At 29.0% G+C, this 20942-nt stretch overlaps 1 protein-coding gene across 2 annotated transcripts in view; it reads right to left on the reverse strand.

The window, feature by feature from the left end:
* Positions 1–6147: 6147 nt before the first annotated feature.
* LOC117178781 (transcription factor Ken 2) overlaps positions 6148–20942 on the reverse strand; it is a 111206-nt gene continuing 96411 nt past the window's right edge. For both annotated transcript variants that reach the window (XM_033370253.1, XM_033370252.1), the window contains exons 3-6: positions 17858–18030; positions 17157–17384; positions 13199–13490; positions 6148–8793 (exon numbers count right to left, since the gene is read on the reverse strand). In XM_033370253.1, coding sequence (XP_033226144.1) covers positions 8332–8793; positions 13199–13490; positions 17157–17384; positions 17858–18030 — 1155 coding nt within the window. In that variant the 3' untranslated portion in view covers positions 6148–8331. The remainder of the gene's footprint in view (positions 8794–13198; positions 13491–17156; positions 17385–17857; positions 18031–20942) is intronic.

A 20942-nucleotide genomic window follows, 5' to 3' on the forward strand; every position in this document is an offset into this window, starting at 1 on the left:
AAGTTCTGGGAATTAATTGAATTCTTGAAATTGCTCGAATTCCTGGAATTTTTCGAAATCTTATAATATTTTTAATTCTTCGAATTCCTTTATTCTTTTGTTTTACAGAATTGCATGAATTTGTAAAAATTCCATAAAATCAAGTAATTCATTAAGTTCTTGGAATTCCTTGAATTTATAGACATTCTTGAAATCTTCAAATTTTTTAATTTTTAGAATTCCTTTATTCTTTTCTGCCATGAAATTTCATGAATTCGTAGAAATTCCATAAATTCTGCGAATTAATTAAATTCATCAAAATTCCATAAATTCTGGGAATTCCTTGAATTCTTGGAATTTCTTGAAATCTTAAAATTGCTTAAATTCTCAGAATTTTTTATTTTCTTAAATTCTGGAAAAATGTTGAATTCTAGGAATTCCTTAAATTCTTGGAATTCTTTTAATTTCTTCAATGCTGGAAACTTTTTGAATTCTTGGAATTTTTTAATATTTGGGGTTCCTTGAATTCCTACTATTCTTTGAGTTCTTGAAATTACTAGAATTTTTACAATTTCTCGAATGCTCGGAATTTTGTAATTTCTTTGATTCGGGAAATTTTCTAAATTCTTGGAATTTTTTAATTCTTTGAACTTCTTGCATGCTGGACACTTTTCGAATTCTTGGGATTTTTTAATTATTGGGGTTTCTTGAATTATTAAGGCTTTTTGAATTCTTCAAATTCCTTCAGTTCTTGGAATTCCTTGAATTTTTTGAATTCTTGGGACTTTTTGAATTTTTTAAATTCTGGAAATTTTCTGAATTCTTGGAGTTTTTTTAATTAGTAAGAAATCTTGAACTCTTGGAATTCCTGGCATTTAAAAATAATTTTGAATAATTAGAGTTTCTTGAATTCTGAAAATTCCTTGAGTTCTTGTAATTTCTTGAATTTCTGGAATTCTGGAAAATTTCTGAATTCTTGGAATTTTCTGAATCATTGAGAAATCTTGAATTCTTGAAATTTTTAGAATTCTCCGACTTTTTTGTAATCTTAGAATTTGTTAAATTCGGTAAATTTCGTAAATTTTGAGAATATCTCGAATTCTTGAAAGTTCTTGAAATCTTAGGATTTTTTTTTAATTCTGAGAATATCTTCTATTCTTTAATTCTTTTCATTCTTGTAATTCCTTTATTTTTTATTTCATAGAATTACTTGAATACGTAGAAGTTCCTCAAATTCGGGAAATTTATTGAATTCTTGGATTTCTTGACCTCTGAGATATCCTTGAATTTATCTAAATTCTTGAATTCGTATACGTCCATTCAGGGAATTCTCGGGAGTTCTTGAAATCTTTAAAATTTTTTATTTCTGGGAATTTTTTGAATTCTTGAAATCCCTTAAGGTTAAAATTATTAAAATTCCTTAAATTCTTTAAAATGTTATTTCAGAAATTTAAAAAATTTATGAAATTCGTGGAATTAAAAGTAATGTATGAGATTCTGATATATCAAAGAAATTCAATAAGATTCGAAGAAATTTAGGGAGTTTAGTCAATTTAAGGAATTCTTTGAATTCAGAAAATTCATGGAATTCGCGAAATTCTTTAAACTCATGAAATTTTAAGAATTTCCTTACATTTATGGGATTCTTCAAATTCTGAAAATTCACGGAATTCCTTGAACTTGCTGAATTCCTTTGAATGCTTTAATGTTTCTTTATATACTTTTAAGTTCTTTGAATTCCTTTCAATTCCTTAAACTCGTGAAATTCCTCAAATTCCTTAAATTCATGCAATTTTGGAAATTATTAAAACTCCTTGAATTCAGAGAGAATTCAAAAGAGTTTAAAACTGATACAAAGAAATAAATAAAAATTCAAAGGTATTCAAGTGAATTAAAAACAATGCTAAATTTTTTTAATTAAATTTTTAAATGCAGTAACTTTTTTCAAACATTGATGCGTCAGTATATGCCTCGCCAAATAAAATATGTGACTATAAAGACTGTAGTACAAACAAGTAATACACAACTCGAATCTTTTTCAGATTTTCTGAATCTCTTCGTTTCTCTACGTCTCCTCCGATTTTTTCTTCCGAGGTCAAAGGGTCACAAAAACTAGGCCGAGTTCTTCAAAGAACCTTAAGGACTACCTAAGCCTGACGTCCTGCGCCAAGAGAAATTAAAAACACAGAGAAAAAAAAACTACTATTTAAATTTCTACCTAACTAGCGAGAATAGGATTAATCGATCAATTGAAACTACTAAAACGCGATTGAACTTATCCTGCGGGAATTTACTCCTCTTCCCATTTTCTCGCTCTCAATACACTTAAGCCTATGAACACATGAAATCACTGCCCAATCGACCAATTTGGACCCATTTTACAAGGCACTCATTTTAATGATCCAATCTGTAAATTTCACTGATGAAATCTGTCTTTTTGAATTGTCTAATCAGTAACTCTCACTGGCCGAATCAGTCCTTCTGAGTAATATAAATTGCAATTTTCACTGATTAAATTAGTCATTTAGAGTAACTCAATTGTTTATTTTCACTGAAGTAATCAGTCATTTTTAATGATCTAATCAGTAACTTCGAATGAATGAAAAGTCATTTTCAATTGGCAAACCAGTACCTTTCACTGATTAAATACTTCATTTTGAATTAGTGTTTGAAAAAATGACTGATTCATTCAGCAATTAAACGGATCTGTTTAAGCGACTCTTTTCTTCAGTAAAAATGATTGATTTTTTTTTTAATGAAATTTTGAATAAAATATCTTTTAACAGTAACTTCTCGTTCAGCTAAACTCTGGGTGATTTGTTCGAGGCGATTGCGGGCAGGACACTAGGATCTACATATTATTTACTAAGACAGAAATCGGTGGAAAGTCGGTTGGTCCCTTTGCATGTGTAAAATAAATAATAACTCATCCGCTCGTTCGTATGTAACATTATTTACATGAAAACATAACACTTAGGAGAGGCAAAAAAATTATTTTCAAGTCTCTCCTTCAACCTCTTTGGCCCGGATTTCTAAGCATGTATAATTTACACATGTTCGCAATTTTTCTTCCACTTTGCTACGGGAATAAATATTCCCAATTTGCCCATCAGTGTTGATGCAAAGTTGATGCAAAGTTTCTGAAATTTTTCTGCAAAGTTGATGCAATATTGCAGCATAATTGATCTAAAATTGATTTAAAGTTCCTGCACTGAAGCTGCAAATTTGATGCACAATTGTTTTGAAGTTGCAGCAAAGTTTCATCAAACTTTCTACAAAGCTGGTTTAAGGTTGCTGCAATTTTAGTGCAAAGTTGATTTAATGTTAGTGCAAAGTTGTTGCAAAGTTACTGCAAAGTTGTGAAAATCTTTAAGTAATTTTGCGCTAATGTTACTATAAAATTGCTGCAATGCTGATACAATGTTACTGCAACATTATTACAATGTTACTACAACGTTCCTGCAATGTTATTAAAAGGTTGCTGCACTGTTATTGCAAAATTGCTGCAATAAAACAGCAAATTTGCTGCAATAATATTGAAAAGTTGCTGCAATGCTACTGCAAAGTTGATAAGAAACCACTTTGAAGTTGGATTAATTTTCCTGCAAAATGGGTGCAATATTGCTGCAAAAATGATGCACAATTTCTTTAAAGTTGCAGCACAGTTTCATCAAAGTTCCTACGAAGCTGCTTTAAAGTTACTGCAAAGTTGTGAAAATCTTCAAGCAAAGTTGCGCTAACGTCACTACAAAACTGCTGCAATTCTGCTACAATGTTACTTCAAATTTTGCTGCAATTTTACTGAAAAGTTGTTTCAATGTTGCTAAAATGTTATCGCAGCGTTGCTGCAATGTTACTGTAAGGTTGCTGCACTGTTATTTCAAAATCGCTGCAATAATATTGCAAAGTTGATGAAATAAAATTAGAAATTTGATGCAATAAAATTACAAAGTTGCTGCAATAATATTGCAAAGTTGCTGCAATGCTACAGCAAAGTTGATAAGAAACCACTTAAAGGTTAGAGTGATTTTTCTGCAAGATTATTGTTCAAAGTTGATTTAATATTACTGCAAAGTTACTGTAAAGTTGTAAAATACCTATTGCAAAGTTGATGCAATGTTACTGCAACGTTATTAAGAAATTATTTTAAAGCTTCAGTAATTTTTCTGCAAAGTTGATGCAATGTTGCTGCAAAGTTTCTACAATGTTACTGCAAAGTTGCTTCAATGTTGCTGAAAAATTGCTACAATGTTACTGCAAAATTAATAAGAAATTATTTTAAAGTTTCAGTAATTTTTCTGCAAAGTTGATGCAATATTGCTGCAAAGTTGATACAATGTTACAGTAATGTTGCTGCCCCGTTACTGCAAAGTTTCAAAAATGTTACTTGAAAGTTGCCGCAATGTGACTGCAAAGTTAATAAGAAATTATTTTAAAGTTTTAGTAATTTTTCTGCAAAGTTGATGCAATGTTATAGCAATGTTACTACAAAGTTGCTGAATAGTTGATGCGAAATTATTTTAAATTTGCCGTAATTTTGCAGCAAAGTTGCTTCAAAAAATCTGTAAAATTGCTTTAAAGTTGTTGCAATGTTGCAAAAATCAGGTGCGACAATCTCGCATCAATATAATTTATATATTATAATATAAGGCACTGAGGTGTCAATTAATTTTCTACTTTGGCAGCAAAGTGGAAATAAAAATCCAGGCACTTTGTCCCGCTTCGAATACATTTTAATCATCTATTCTAGAAGCACGTGATGTCTGTTATTTTCTCCTAAAACTTGTCATTAAATTCGCACTTTTATCACGTGACCGTGATAAGTCCTTTTTAATTGTATTTTATACTATGATTAATTCAAGGTCGATCCTTGCGGACGGTATCTTTGTTTAAAGGCACATTTCCGGTGCTGGGCATTCACTCGCAGAAAAAGATTCTCTAGTAATTAGTGAACGAAAAAGTACCTGGCTGCGATGAAAACAAAACAACGCTTTGGAAGTCGCAATTTTTACAAATTTCCTTTGCGAAAGGAACGATTTCAAGGGCGTCTCGGGGATCCAGATTTCACAATAAAACGGGCAAGCCATTATAAAAAAAAAATTTTCAAACTCTAGATTTTAATCAGTGAAAAGTAACTGATTTGCATTCAATTTTTACTGATTTAAATAATCGGGATTCGGCTGACAAATCAGTAGAAAGAGAATTTTCAAATCAGTCAATTTGACTCACTGATTAAATCAATCATTTTAAATGATAAAAACTTTTTTTTATGTAATCATTGATTTTCAATTATATAAACGGTAAACTTTACTGATTAAAAAAGTCATTTTTAATCTTCTAATCGGTCTATTTTGCTATTTAAATCAGTCAATTTTAATTATTTTACCTGCAACTTTTACTGATCAAATAGTTCATTTATATTGATCTAATTAGTAGATTTCACTGATCAAGTCAGTAATTTTGATTGATCTAATCCTAAATTTTCAAGTTATTGTTTGATTCAATCAGAAATATTGACTGATTCATCTGTTAAAACGAGAGAATTTTCAATGAAAATGAATGATTTTTCAGTTAAAGCATGATTTGATATTCAACAGTTTCTGCTAAAGAATTTAAAAAATTTAAATAAAACCATTTAAGTTTTAACATTCTAAGTTTGAATTCAGTACTTTAGATTTTTAGCGATTCCAATCTATTTCAAACAATTTAGTTTTAAATTTTTTAATTTTGAATATTTGATTTATTATTGCTTATTTTAAATTGAGAGGCAAATGCTGCTAAAAACTAAAAAAAGAGTTTTCTTTGATTAAAAATTTTTTAATTAAGTAAAAGCTTTAAATTATGAATCCATTTGAAGTTACAATTTTCAAATAACTTCAAAAGGGATTCATAATTGTAAATTTAACAATAAATTACAAACAATTGTATATTAATTAGTTTTGAACAAATTCAGAATCGTCTTGTAAAATCAATGATTGTTTTTGAATACTCGAACTACATATTAATTTGAAAATCAGAAATTAATTTATATTTACAGTTTTTCAACTAAAATTTTTTTTAACAAACATTTTCAATTTTAAAGGCTTTCAGTTTTTAGTTTTTTTCTTAAATTTAAAAAGTTAGAGATTGAACCAGTCATAAAGAAAGAACTCAAGAAATTGCAAGCATTCGAGGAATTAATTTAATTCAAAAAACCAGAAAAAATATTTTGATGATCAAAGGTCTTTCAAACAACCAGAATAGTGGTTTTTTTAGACGTCTATTTTTATTTTAGTAGACCAAAAGTCGTTATATGAGGATCGTTTGTTTAGAAGACAAATGGTATTATAAAAAAAAATTTTTTTTTTAGACGTCCATTTTTAGTTTAGAAGATGAGCGGTCGTTTAATAACGGTTGGTTTTTTAGAAAACCAATGGTCTTTCAAAAAAATTATGGTTTGTTTAGACGTCTATTTTTATTTTAGTAAACCAACAGTTATTGCATGACGATCATGTGTTTAGAAGACCAATGATCTTTCAACAACAAAAATGATGGTTTGCTTAGACGTCCATTTTTAGATTAGAAGATAAGCGGTCGTTGGATGTCGATCATTTGTTTAGAAGAGCAATGGTGTTTAAAAAAAATGATGGTTTGTTTAGACGTCTATTTTTATTTTAGTAGATCAACAGTCGTTATATGATGATCGTTTGTTTAGAAGACCAATGGTGTTATAAAAAAATTTGTTTGTTTGGACGTCCATTTTTAGTTTAGAAGATGGGCGGTCGTTGAATAACGATTGGTTGTTTAGAAGACCAATGGTCTTTCAAAAAAATAATGGTTTGTTTAGACGTCTATTTTTATTTTAGTAAACCAACAGTTATTGTATGACGATCATGTGTTTAGAAGACCAATGATCTTTCAACAACAAAAATGATGGTTTGCTTAGACGTCCATTTTTAGATTAGGAGATAAGCGGTCGTTGGATGACGATCATTTGTTTAGAAGATCAATGGTGTTTAAAAAAAATGATGGTTTGTTTAGACGTCTATTTTTATTTTAGTAGATCAACAGTCGTTATATGATGATCGTTTGTTTAGAAGACCAATGGTGTTATAAAAAAATTTGTTTGTTTGGACGTCCATTTTTAGTTTAGAAGATGGGCGGTCGTTTAATAACGATTGGTTGTTTAGAAGACCAATGGTCTTTCAAAAAAATAATGGTTTGTTTAGACGTCTATTTTTAGTTTAGAAGATGAACCTTCGTTGGACGATGATTCTTTGCTTCGAAGACCAATACTATTTCAGAAAAAATTATGGTTTGCTTAGACGTCCATTTTTAGATTAGAAGATAAACGGTCGTTGGATGACGATCGTTTGTTTAGAAGATCAATGGTGTTTTAAAAAAATGATGGTTTGTTCAGACGTCTATTTTTATTTTAGTAGACCAACAGTCTTTATATGAAGATCGTTTGTTTAGAAGACCAATGGTATTATAAAAAAAAATTTTTGTTTATTTAGACGTCCATTTTTAGTTTAGAAGATGAACGTTCATTGGATGATGATCGTTTGCTTAAAATTCCAATGCTATTTAAAAAAATTATGGTTTGCTTAGACGTCTATTTTTAGTTTAGAAGACAAACGGTCGTTGGATGACGATCGTTTGTTTAGAAGATCAATGGTGTTTTGAAAAAATGATAGTTTGCTTAGACGTCTATTTTTATTTTAGTAGACCAACAGTCGTTATATGAGGATCGTTTGTTTAGAAGACAAATGGTATTATAAAAAAAAAATTTTTTTTTAGACGTCCATTTTTAGTTTAGAAGTTGAGCGGTCGTTGGATGACTCGACCAACAGCCGTTATATGAGGATCGTTTGTTTAGAAGACCAATAGTATTATTAAAAAATTTTGTTTTTTTAGACGCCTATTTTTATTTGAGTAGACCAACAGTCATTGTATGACAATCATTTGTTTAGAAGACCAATGATTTTTCAACAACAAAAATGACGGTTTGTTTAGACGTCCATTTTTAGTTTAGAAGATGAGCGGTCGTTGGATGACGATCGCTTTTTTATAAGACCACCAATCGTCTGATCTACCAGAGTAATATTATTTTTAGCCAATCAACTTTTGTTAGTTTAGAAAATCTTCGGTCGTTTAAACGACCAGAGTGGTGATTTGTTTAGACGACCATCATTTCTTTAAACAAATAATGATCCAGGGAACCAGCATCAGTTTAGACGACCAAAATCGTATTTTCTATAAATTTCGTAGGAGCATTCTTTGAACTAAGAAAAAAAATTTAATTTTGTACTTGACTAGTGGAAATCTGGAGTCCCGAGACCCTCTTGCACCGGAGTGTCTTCAACCTTGTTGCTATTCGTGTAAATTCTTGCTGAGCAGCAAATTATTGTGAGGGCCTGAGAGATGCCTGATGAGTTCCTGGAGGCTGTCGAAACTCAAGGAACAGAAGCAACAGGTGAAGGTATTGTCGGGAGCAGCGATGACCCCTCTGTGCACCGAACAGAGGTGCTTCAGCAGGTGAGCTTTCTGCTTGAACATGGCGACACACAATCTGCAGGCGAATGGTTTTTCGCCTGTGTGTACTCGCAGGTGGGTTTTCAGGTTCCAGGACATTCCGAATTGTTTGCCACAATAGGTACACCTGTATTCGCGAACCGGAGTGGATTTTGGCGGGTCGTCTGAGGGTGGGGCGGGGGGTGCTCTGGCCGCTGGGAGGGTCCAAGCACCCCATGGTGGTTCCAGACCAGCTGCGGATGCTGGGTCAGCCGAAGGCGGTCGATGGGACGCGCCTGGCGGCGTCACTGACCTGTCCTGCTGAAAAAAATTGTTTATATATTTTTTTTTTCTATTTTTTTTTTAAGTAAAAATTATTTCTGATAAAAGATCTTTTCCTTCGTTCGGCTAGGAATCGAACCACAGAACTTCCAATTGCGGGTCAAATTTTTCAAGGAATGTGTATTATTATTTGATAATAACAGCAATTCTTAGCGTATTTTCAGACTAGATACAGCTATGAATTAAAAAATGTTTCTAAAAAAATATCTTCTAAACGAAGATATATATTTTTTAAAAGTACTTCTTTCAGTGAAAAAAAAATTTGTAATTCATAGCTGCATCTGGTCTGAAAAGACGTTAAGAATTTCTCTTATTCTCTGATCATAATACAAAAATTCTTAACGTCTTTCCAGATTAGTTGCAGCAATGAATTACAATTTTTTCTGAAAAAAACTTCTAAAAGAATATATATATATATACGCACATAAAAACAAGCGCGCGTGTGTGTGTGTATTCTTTAAAAGATATTTTTCCAGACAAAACGTTTATTTACAAAATTTGTAATTTACAGATGTATCTAGTCTGAAAAGACGTTAAAGATTTCTGTTATTCGCTGATTATAACAAAAAATTCTTTACGTCTTTTTAGACTAGATACAGCTATGAATTTAAAAAAATGTCAGAAAAACTGTCTTCTAAGAAAAGATATACATTCTTTAGAAGATATTTTTTCATAAAAACATTTGATTCCCAACATTTTTCATTCGTTGCTGCATCTAGTCTGAAAAGACGTTAATAATTTCTGTTATTCTCTGATAATAACACAAAAATTTTTAACGTCTCTTTAGACTAGATGGAGCTATGAATTACAAAATGTTTCTGAAAAAAGTTTTGCTAAGAGAAGATATATATCCTTTAGAAGATCTTGTTTCAGCAATTTTTTTTTTATTTAGAAAATATGTGATTCACAGCTGCATTTAGCCTGATAAGACGTTAAGAATTTCTGTTATTCTCTGATGATAATAAAAAAATTCTTAACGCCCTTTCAGATCAGATCCAGCCATGAATTAAAATTTTCTCAGAAAAACATTGTATTTAGAGTTTTGTAATTCATAGCTGCAACCAGTCTGAAAGTACGTTAGCAATTTCTGTTATTTTATTATGATAATACCAAAATTCTTAACGTCTTATCAGACTAGATGCAGGTATGAATTAAAAAATGTTTCCGACAAAAATTCTTCTAAGAGAAGATATACATTCTTTAGAAGTTCTTTTTTAGTACATTTTTTTATTTAAAAAATTTGTAATTCACATATGCATTTAGTCTGAAAAAACATTGATAATTTCTGTTATTATCTGATGATAATACAGAAATTCTTAATGTCTTTTCAGGCCAGATGCAGTTATGAATTTTAAAAAAAATCTGAAAAAAAAACATCTTCTAAATTAAAAGAAATATATATATATAATTTAAAAAAAATATATTTCAATTTAATATAACTTAAAAAATGTTTAGTTCATAGCTCCATCTAGTATGAAAAGACGTTAATAATTTCTGTTATTCTGTGATGATAATACAGAAATTCTTAACGTCTTTTCAGACTAGATGCAGCCATGAATTAAAAAATGTTTCTGAAAAAAGATCTCCTGAGAGAAAATATATATTCTCCAGAAGATCTACTTTGAGAACATTTCTTTTTATTGACAAAATTTGTAATTCATAGCTGCATCTAGTCCGAAAAGACGTCAAGAATTTTTGTTATTCTCTGATGATAATATAGATTCCTGCATCGCCCCAAATATAACCCAGAAATATAAAACTATATTTTTACGTATTATTGTTAATTTTTAGCAATTTCTGTCTTGTTTTTTATACAAATAATTACTAACGGACAATTTTAATATTTCTCACTTCTTCTTAAACAAAGTTTAATTGTTTAAATGAATGTGACATATTTAAACAATTATTTATTCCGCAAAACTGTAAAAAATATTCGTATTTTCTGATTGAAATGAAATAGTTGTTATTTGTTTAAACAATTTTTATTTGCTCAAACATTTTATTTTCGATAATTTACCAAAAATTAAATCAAATAGAATATAGACAATTATTTTACTGATTGTATAGTGTATAAAAAATGTATTAACAATTTTTAAATTGTTTTAACAAATTAAATTTGTTTAAAGAATTATATTACCAACAAATATTTTTTTAATCGTATTTCCTGAATGAAACATAATATTAAATGATTTTGAGGAGTAGTAAATCTTTTTTTAAACTTCTGTAAGTGTTTAACCCTTTCCGGCATACATTTTTCAGGGAAATCAGTTTTCATGAAAATTGGTACATAGGGGTTTTTGGGGTCGCTGATTACGAATATTAACTCAGATTTAAAAAATTCAAAATGGCAGGTCCAATATGGCGGCGAACATTTGGCATATTTTTTTCTGAAAATTGGTATACGGGGGTTTTTGGGATCAGTGATCACGAATCTGAACTCAGACTTAGAAAATTCGAAAAAGTGGATCCAATATGGCGACTTAAATTTGGAATATTTTTGGATTTTTTTTATAATTGGTATACAGGGTTTTTTTGGAGTCGCTAATCACGAATCCGAAATTAGATTTAAAAATTCAAAATGGCGGATCCAATATGGCGGACAAAATTTGGAATTTTTTTTAGAATTGATGTATAGGGGTTTTTGGTATCTCTGATCACGAATCTGAACTTAGATTTTGGAAATTCAAAATGGCGGTCCAAAATTCAAAATATTTCTAAATTGTTTTTTGAAAGTTGGCACAAGCAGATCTTGAATCATTGTACACTAATTTTTTAAAAAATCCAGAAAACTTTATTATTTTGACCACCATATTGGATCCTTCATTTTGGATTTTCAAAGTCTGATTTCAGATTCGTGATCAGCGAACCCGAAAACCTCTGTATACCAATTTTCAGAAAAAAATCCAAAAATATTCCAAGTTTCGGGCGCCATCTTGTATCCACAATTTAAATTTCCAAAATCTGAGTTCATATTCGTGATCACTGACCCCAAAAACCCCTGTATACCAATTTTCAGATAAAATCTAAAAATATTTTCAATTTCGGCAGCCAAATTGGATTCGCTATTTTGAATTTTTAAAATCTGAGTCCATATTCGTATTCAGCGACCCCAAAAACGCTTAAGTACCCATTTTCATAAGGATATAATGCAAAGTATTTTCAATAATGAATTTTGTTAACAAAAAAGGCTTTTTTTCATCTTTGTTTATAAGTATTAACAAATTATTTTAAGAATTTAGACGCTGTGCACAAAAATTTCAATTTTTTATCATCCTGCGAGTCTGAAATTTAAAAAAAACCTGTGTAAAATCCAATAAAAACTATTCTGAAATCGCAAAAAATGATATGAAAAAAAGGGGGGAATACGGTATTCCCACCATGCCGTGAAGGGTTAAACAATTCATTTTTTTTTTAATGTTCTTCAAAATAGATATGAATGAAAAAAAAAAATTTCAATGCATTTTTGGACCACCCAAATATATATATATAGACAAAAAAAATGAATAATTTAATGTAATATAATTTAAAAATGTTTTAATTCATAGCTCCATCTAGTATGAAAAGATGTTAAGAATCTCCGTTATTCTCTGATGATAATTGAAGTTCCTTCAATAATTTTCAATCTAAAAATCAAAGATCTGAAAATTGACTGTTTTGGATAATAAACAATCTAGTTGATTTTTTTTTCTTGACTGAAAAGACTTCCATGCTGGAAAATGTATTTTCTGGATTGAAAATTTAATCAACTAATACCACTAGTTGTTATTTCTAGAGAGTTGTTTCACAGACTCTGATTATTAGAGCGTCAATAAAAATTCTGTTGACAAAACGCTGTACTTTAACAAAATATTTTTTTTTTCTTATATAAAAAATGTTGAACAATCTTTTTGAAAAATTGGCCTCAGCCGATATATGGAGAATTTTATTGGCTTTGATTTGTTTAAAACCCATCAAAATTGGATTGAAATTGTCGCCTGTAGACTGCTTTGTCCAGGGGCTACTTTTTTGTCCGACCTGGCAAGCGCTCGAGCAGTAGATAGGAGTGGGGATGCCCCCCAGTCCTACCATACTGCTCGAGCGCTCGCTCGGTTCTGTTTCCGAGTCTTTAATTTGATCTATCTCCTTGAAATCGCAACATTTTGGAAAAAATATTTTTGATCTCTCTTTTTGGATCACTTTGGTCTACAAAGCCTCTTACCAATACACTTAAAACCGATTTTTTTCGGTCGAAATTTCGCGGGCAAATTTATTACTATCTCGCAAAGTTTTCGGCACTGTGATATAGACATTATATACTACCATTATAAATATTTATTGTATATAATAATAGAATTGGTTTTTATTTATTTATTTAATTATTTGTTGTTATAAATGTGATTCTTACCAGGTAAGGTGGTGCGGATACACTGAGGGGATGCGGAGCCTGCAACCTCCGTGGCGTTTCGAAACCCGGATTGAAAGGGACGAACGCAGGATTCTGTGCAGGAGCGTTGTGAAATCCAGGTCTTCGTTTTCGATGCGGCGTCACGACGTACGCTTCCGCTGGCGGAATCGGTATCTCTTCCGGTTTCCGTTTTCCGGTCTCGAGACCAAGGGCCAGTCGAGCCGCCAACTGTCTTCTCCTTTCTTCGGTATCTTCGAGTGACTCTCTCCTCTCCAGAAGCGGTTTCTCTGGCCTGAAAATGGTATGAGAATTTTAAATAATATACGTGTTTTATTCGCCCAAGAAGTGTCTTGAAAGGGATTGCGGAAGTTCTGAAATTCAAACGTAAAGTTGTTTTCAAGCGTGTGAGGTTAAATATGCATATACGTGTTGAAATTACTGGAATTATTTAATTTAATACATTTTCGAAGATTCCAAGGGACTATAGTTTTTTTTTTAATCCAAAAGAAATATGAATAAAAACTGAGAATTAGAATCAAAAAATGGGAACGGAAATAAAAATGAGAATGGTAATAAAATTGGAAATAAGATTAATAATTAAAAGTGGGAATATAAATGTGAATTTGAATAGTCGTAGAAATAAAATTTAAAATGGGAATGGAAAATGGAAATAGGAATAGAAATCGTAACGAGAATGAATCCTGGGAATGTGAATAAGAATGTTAATGAAAAATAGTAATACAAATGGGAATTAAAATGGTGAGTAAAAACGGAAAAATAAATGGGAATGGGAAAAAATAAAAATCAGAATGAAGAATAGAAATGAGAATGGGAATAAAAAATAAGAATAAAAGGGAATGAACATAAAACTGAGAATGGGAATAGAAATACAAATTGAAATGGGAATAGGAATAAAACACGGGAATGGAAACTAAAATGTTAATTAAGAATAAGGAAAATGGAATTGAGAATAAAAGTTGGAAATGTCAATCAAAAATCAAAATTGGAATAAAAAATGGGAGCAGGAATAAAAAATGGAAATTAAAAATAAGCATGCACATAGAAATTCAAATAGTTATTAAACATAAAAAACAAAAATAAGAATGTGACTAAAAAATTAACATTTGAATGTAAAATGGCAATATGAATGAATAATGTGAATGGGGATAAACATGAAAATGAGAAAGGGGAATTGGGATTAAAATAGGAATGAAAAATGAGAATGGGAATAAGAATTAGGAATGCGAATGAATAATTGAATTGCAAATGGATATATAAATGGTTATAAAAATGATAAAGGAAACGAAAAATGGAAATTGAAATTAAAAATTGGAATGCTATTAAAAAATACGAATGGGAATAAAAATAAGAACGTAAATAAAAATTAAATTGGAAATAGGAATGGAAAAAATTGAAGATATGAATTATAGATGCAAATAAAAAATGAAAATGCAAACAGTTATGCAAATGTTTATGAAAATAATCAAGAGAATGAAAGATGGGAATGGGAATAAAAGATGAGAATTTGTATAAAATTAAGGATTCATAATCAAAAATGAGAATGGAAACGGAAAAGGGGAATTTGCAGAAAAATGAGAATGTAAATCAAAAAAATGTAAATGGGAATAAATTCTAAGATTTCTAATGAAAAACCGAAATGGGCATAAAAACTTGAGTAAAAATGGGTATGGGTGTAAAAATGGGAATAGGAATGAAAAATGAGAAAGGGAGTAAAAAAATATAAATTTGAATACAAATGGAAATGAAAAATTGGAACAGGAATTAAAAATGTAATGTGATTAAAAATATAAATGGGAATAGAAAGGGGAATAGAAATGAAAATGAGAATAAAAATTGGAATGGAAATGAAAAATTGGAATGCGAATAAGAATGGGAGTGAAAATATAAATGGGAATGGAAAACATGAATAGAAACGGAAATAGGAACAAAAATTGAAATAATAATTGGAATGGAAATAAAGAATTGCAATAGGAATGAAAATGGGAATAAAAATAGAAATGGGAATGAACAATATAATAGGAATAGAAACGGGTGTCGAAACGGGAATAGGAATGAAAATGGGAACACTTATTAGAATGGAAATAAAGAATTGGAATGGAAATAAAAACGGGAGTAAAAATGGAAATGGGAATGAAATATGGAATGGGAGTAAGCATATAAATGCGAATAGAAACGGGAATAGGAATGAAAATAGAAATAAAAATTGGAATGGAAATAACAAATTGGAAGAGAATGATAATGGGACTAAAAATAGACATTGGAATGAAAATGGGAATAAAAATTGGAATGGTGATAAAAAATTGGCGTGGAAATGAAAATAAGAGTGAAAATATAAATGAGACTGAAAAATGGGATGAAAGCAAAAATATAAATGGGAATAAAAACGGGAATAGGAATGAAAATGGGAATAATAATTGGAATGGAAATAAAGAATTGAAATGGAAATGAAAATGGGAGTAAAAATAGAAATGGGAATGAAAAATATAAATGGGAATGGAAACGGGAATAGGAATGAAAATAGGAATATTAATTGGAATGACCATAAAGAATTGTAATGGGAATGAAAACAGGAGTAAAAATAGACATGGGAATGAAATATGGAATGGGAGTAAACATATAAATGCGAATAGAAACGGGAATAGGAATGAAAATAGGAATAAAAATTGGAATGGAAATGATAAATTGGAATGGGAATAATAATGGGACTAAAAATAGACATGGGAATGAAAATGGGAATAAAAGTTGGAATGGTAATAAAAAATTGGCGTGGAAATAAAAATAGGAGTGAAAATAGAAATGAAAATGTAAAATGGGATGGAAGCAAAAATATAAATGGGAATAGGAATAAAAATGGAAATAATAATTGGAATGGAAATAAATAATTGAAATGGGAATGAAAACGGGAGTAAAAATAGAAATGGGAATGACATATGGAATGGGGGTAAACATATAAATGCGAATAGAAACGGGAATAGGAATGAAAATAGGAATAAAAATTGGAATGGAAATGACAAATTGGAATGGGAATGATAATGGGACTAAAAATAGACATGGGAATGAAAATGGGAATAAAAGTTGGACTGGTAATAAAAAATTGGCGTGGAAATAAAAATGGGAGTGAAAATAGAAATGAGACTGTAAGATGGGAGTGAAGCAAAAATATATACGGGAATAGGAATAAAAATGGAAATAATAATTGGAATGGAAATAAATAATTGAAATGGGAATGAAAACGGGAGTAAAAATAAAAATAGGAATGAAATATGGAATGGTGGTAAACATATAAATGTGAATAGAAACGGGAATAGAAATGAATATAGGAATAAAAATTGGAATGGAAAGGAAAAATTGGAATGGGAATGATAATGGGACTAAAAATAGACATGGTAATGAAATGGGGAATAAAAATTGGAATGGTAATAAAAAATTGGCCTGGAAATGAAAATGGGAGTGAAAATAGAAATAAAGCTGAAAAATGGGATGAGCGCAAAAATATAAATGGGAATGAAAAATATAAATGGGAATAGAAACGGGAATAGGAATGAAAATGGGAATACTAATTGAAATGAAAATTGGAATGAAAATAAAAAATTGGAATTAAAATGGGAGTGAAAATAGAAATGAGACTAAAAAATGGGATGGGAGAAAAAATATAAATGGAAATAGAAACGGGAATAGGAATGAAAATGGGAATAATAATTGGAAAGGAAATGAAAAATTGGAATGGGGGTGAAAATAGGAGTGAAAATAGAAATGAGAATAAAAATGGAATAGAACTAAAAATATAAATGGGAATAGAACCGGGAAGAGGAATCAAAAATGTGAATAAAAATTAGAATGGGAATAATCGACATCTACGTAGAGAAATGCGAACGTAGTTTTAATAATCAATTTATTACCTGATAACGATTAAAAATACTATTTTATTTAAACTAACCTGTGTACAACATCATGTGAACTCTCACTGGTTGTTGATGTGCCAGAATTAAGGCTAAGATTTACTGGATCTGAACTATCCCTTCTCCTTGGAGGTTCTATACTGCTTTCCCTATGATCTGAAAGAATAGTTTCTCCTTCGACGCCTTCTACATCGACATCTGGTTCCTCTTCACAACCTTCGGTTTTTATAAGGACCGAACAGCAGTCTGCCGGATTATTCGACTGTCTGTAATAATTAGGAAAAATATATTTCCTCTTTCGAAATAATTTTTAAAACTTAAATCAACACATGTAAATAATTTTTTTGAGTTTATCTAGAAAAGTTGTTTTCAATCTAAAATTTAAATACACATAATATTATATTTAGAATTTAAGAAACTAAATTCAGAACAGATCAAAATTGAAATTCTTCATTGACGCTGAGTATTTAAATTGAACTACGAAGTTCTTGGAAATAAAAAAAATTAAAAACTCCAATCCTAAAATTTGGAACACACACCTAAATGTCTTTATTGAAATAAATAAAGAAAAAAAGAATCCAGCCTCCAAATCCCCTTCTTTCTTTTTTTTTTCTTTTCTCTTTTCTCTTCTTTTTTTTCTAAATCTGACTTGGTCAATTTTCGTAAGTATTTGTTTATCGTGATTTTAAAATAATGAAATTTTGTTAAACAATTTTTTAATTAGGTTATTGTTACTAACCTGCTGTCATACTGAGACTCATAACTAGAGCTTTCTTGACCATCTGAGGGTTGAGGGGTAGGTAACCTTTCAGGATCAGAATTATTCGAGCTTTGTGATTGATTTGGTTCGAAAAGCTCCGACTTAATTTGTAGAAGCTCAAAAAGTTCCCTCAACGGTGTAAGCTCCGTGGACTGAAAATGACAAAAATAATTAGAGGCTGGCGCTATTAGGGGTGGTCGAAAAATGCATTTCAATGAGATTTTAAATGGAGAAAAATCTTAGTTTTAAGAAAAATGGGAAAAACAACTACTTGTTATTAACATTGTGTTAATTTAACTTCAGTTATTACTTAAGAAATATTCAAGAAATAATGTCTACTCCACAAAATATTTTAATTCGGCCCCCCAACCCCTTTATATCGTGCCCCGAAATTGTCCCGAAAAATTTAAAATAGCAATTTCAGGACCAATTCGTGATGAAGACACTTCTTTTTTAATTATCTCAGAAAACGAGTGTTTTTTCAATTGATAGCAATTTTCAACCATTTTTTGACTAGTTCTCATTTTTTTGAACAATTATTGTTCTTTTTTTAATTTTATATTTTCTCTATAATTAATGGAAAGTTAGTACTTTTTGGGGTTAATGACACATTGAGTGAATGTTGAAAATAATAATTTTTTCAATTGTTTCAACAATTTATATTTACTTCAATATTTATTTTCATACCCAATCATGAAAAATTCGTATTATCTGAAATTAATGACACTCTTAATGGCTGATGAAGGTAATATTTGTTGTTCATGACATTATTTAATTTTTAAACAATAATTACTCATTCACTTCTGAGTTTTCATTGGAAAGATGGAAAAAATTCTAGTTTTTTTTTAAACTTTTACAGGACGTCGTTTATTATTAGCAAGTTATTCCTCAATTGTTTATACAAATATTATTCGCTTAAACAATTTGTTTTATTATTTTATAAATACACAAATAAATTGCTTCATGAGTACAAAAAGAAAAAATAACTATTCATAATACCATAAGTCAAATTGCTGAGACAAATAATAATTGTTTAAACAATTAAGTATATCTTTTGATAGAAGCAATATCTTAATAATTCTTATAAAATTTGCCATTATTTTTTTAATCCAGTTTCGAGCAAAATACAAAGTAACTGCTAAAATTCAATAGACGAAAATTAACTAAATTTTTTTTTTAAATTTACGATATTTTTCGGAGATATTTGAAAAAAAATGTTCGGTGACATCAGCTGCTTCAAATAATTTTTATGATGAAAATAATTCTGCTGACACTGACAATAATTTATTAAACGATTTTTTCAGAGTTTTTCTTTAATAATATGCAAACAGCTGAATTTGAAATAAAAATACCGTTCAATACATCAATATTATGTAAAAGTGAACATGGAAAAAGAGTTTAAAAACAAATCAGTACTAAAAAAAAAACACTGAACTTTTAACCCCGCTTTTGACTCATTGTGTTTTTTTAAATCTTTTTATTTTTTGACAAAACAGACATAATGCAGGTACATTAAACCATACAATTTATTATCAGATGTATTTTTTTTCTCGAGAAATAACGTTTCTATTTTAAATATAAATATTACGTTGAAAATTAACAATATAAAAAAGTGTTTTCGCATTTCACATCCTACAAGCAATTTCAGTCTAAATTTAAAATAATCGATTAAGTCTTTTTTGAAAAAAATATATTTTTATTATTTTTTTTTTTACTTAATTAATATTTTATTAAATTTACTATTTTGTTCAAAATTTAACAATCTTGTTAAAAAGTGATTCTTTTAGGTAAAAAATCAACTGTTTAACAGAAAATTACCTTATAGTTTACAATTCTTATTACAGTGTTCGAAAATGAACTTTTTAGATTAAAAAATTAATTTTTTCGTAGTAACTCATTTTTTGTTAAAACATTCATACTTTTACCTTGAAAATTCAACTAGAATCTTTTTTAGATGAAATTTCAAGTATTTGTTTGAAAATTTGTTTTTTCTTTTAAATAAAAATTCATCAATTTTAAAAGGAATTTCCTCTTTTCGGATAAAGATATAACTATTTGGTAGAAATTTCAACAATTTTGTTAAAATTCATATTTTTAGGTTGAAAATTCATCTTTTTGGATAGAATATTTAATTGTACCCGTAGAAACTTATTTCTTGTTTAAAAATTCATATTTTAAGAATAAAATGAACACTACAATATTTTTTAACAGAAATCCAAGTTTCTTGAAAATTTATCTTTTTGAATTAAAAATCCATCTGTTTCAGTACAAATATTATTTTTTTTTCATAAAAATACAATTTTTTGGTTAAAAATTCTGCTTCTTTGCTTGATAATTCAACTATTTTGTTTGAAATATTCGGTGAAATCAGTTTGTTGAGAAAACATTTTTTTGTTGCAGATTTATATTTTTTTGTTGAAAATGCATATATTTGTATAAGAGTTCACGTATTTGTTGAAAAAAATTTTTAATTGAAAAATCAACTTTAAATTTTGATCTTTTTTAGTTAGAAATTCTCCCTTTTTTTGGGTAAAAAATAATTGTTTGGTTTGCAATTTCATGTTTGTTGGGTAAAAATGCATCACTGTCGTCGAAAATTATTTTTTTGTTGAAAACTCATATTTTTGGTTTGAAAATTTAATTTATTGTAGAGAAAATTCATTTTGAAATTTTTTTTTTGTAAAAATTTCACTTTTTTTATTGAAATATAAACTGACACTTTTTCTTGGGGAATTAAACTTTTTAGGTTAAAAATTCCAATATTATGTTCAAAATTTATTTATTTGGTTGAAAATTTAAGTATTTTGTTAAAATTTATATTTTTCGGTAAAAAATTCATCTTTTTGGATTGAAAGATTAATTTTTTTTTCTAGAAACTTATTTCTTCCTTCAAAAATTTAAATAATATTTTTAAAATGAAGATTCAACTTTAAAAAAAATGTATCTTCTTGATTTGGAAATTTATCTATTTTAGTTAGAATTTCCTTTTTTTCACAACAACACAACTTTTTCGTTAAAAATTCTTTTTTTCCTGAAGATTCGGTCGAATCAGTTTGTCAAGAAA

This window comes from Belonocnema kinseyi, chromosome 8 (assembly GCF_010883055.1).
Source record: "Belonocnema kinseyi isolate 2016_QV_RU_SX_M_011 chromosome 8, B_treatae_v1, whole genome shotgun sequence".
Taxonomy (NCBI): Eukaryota; Metazoa; Arthropoda; class Insecta; order Hymenoptera; family Cynipidae; genus Belonocnema; species Belonocnema kinseyi.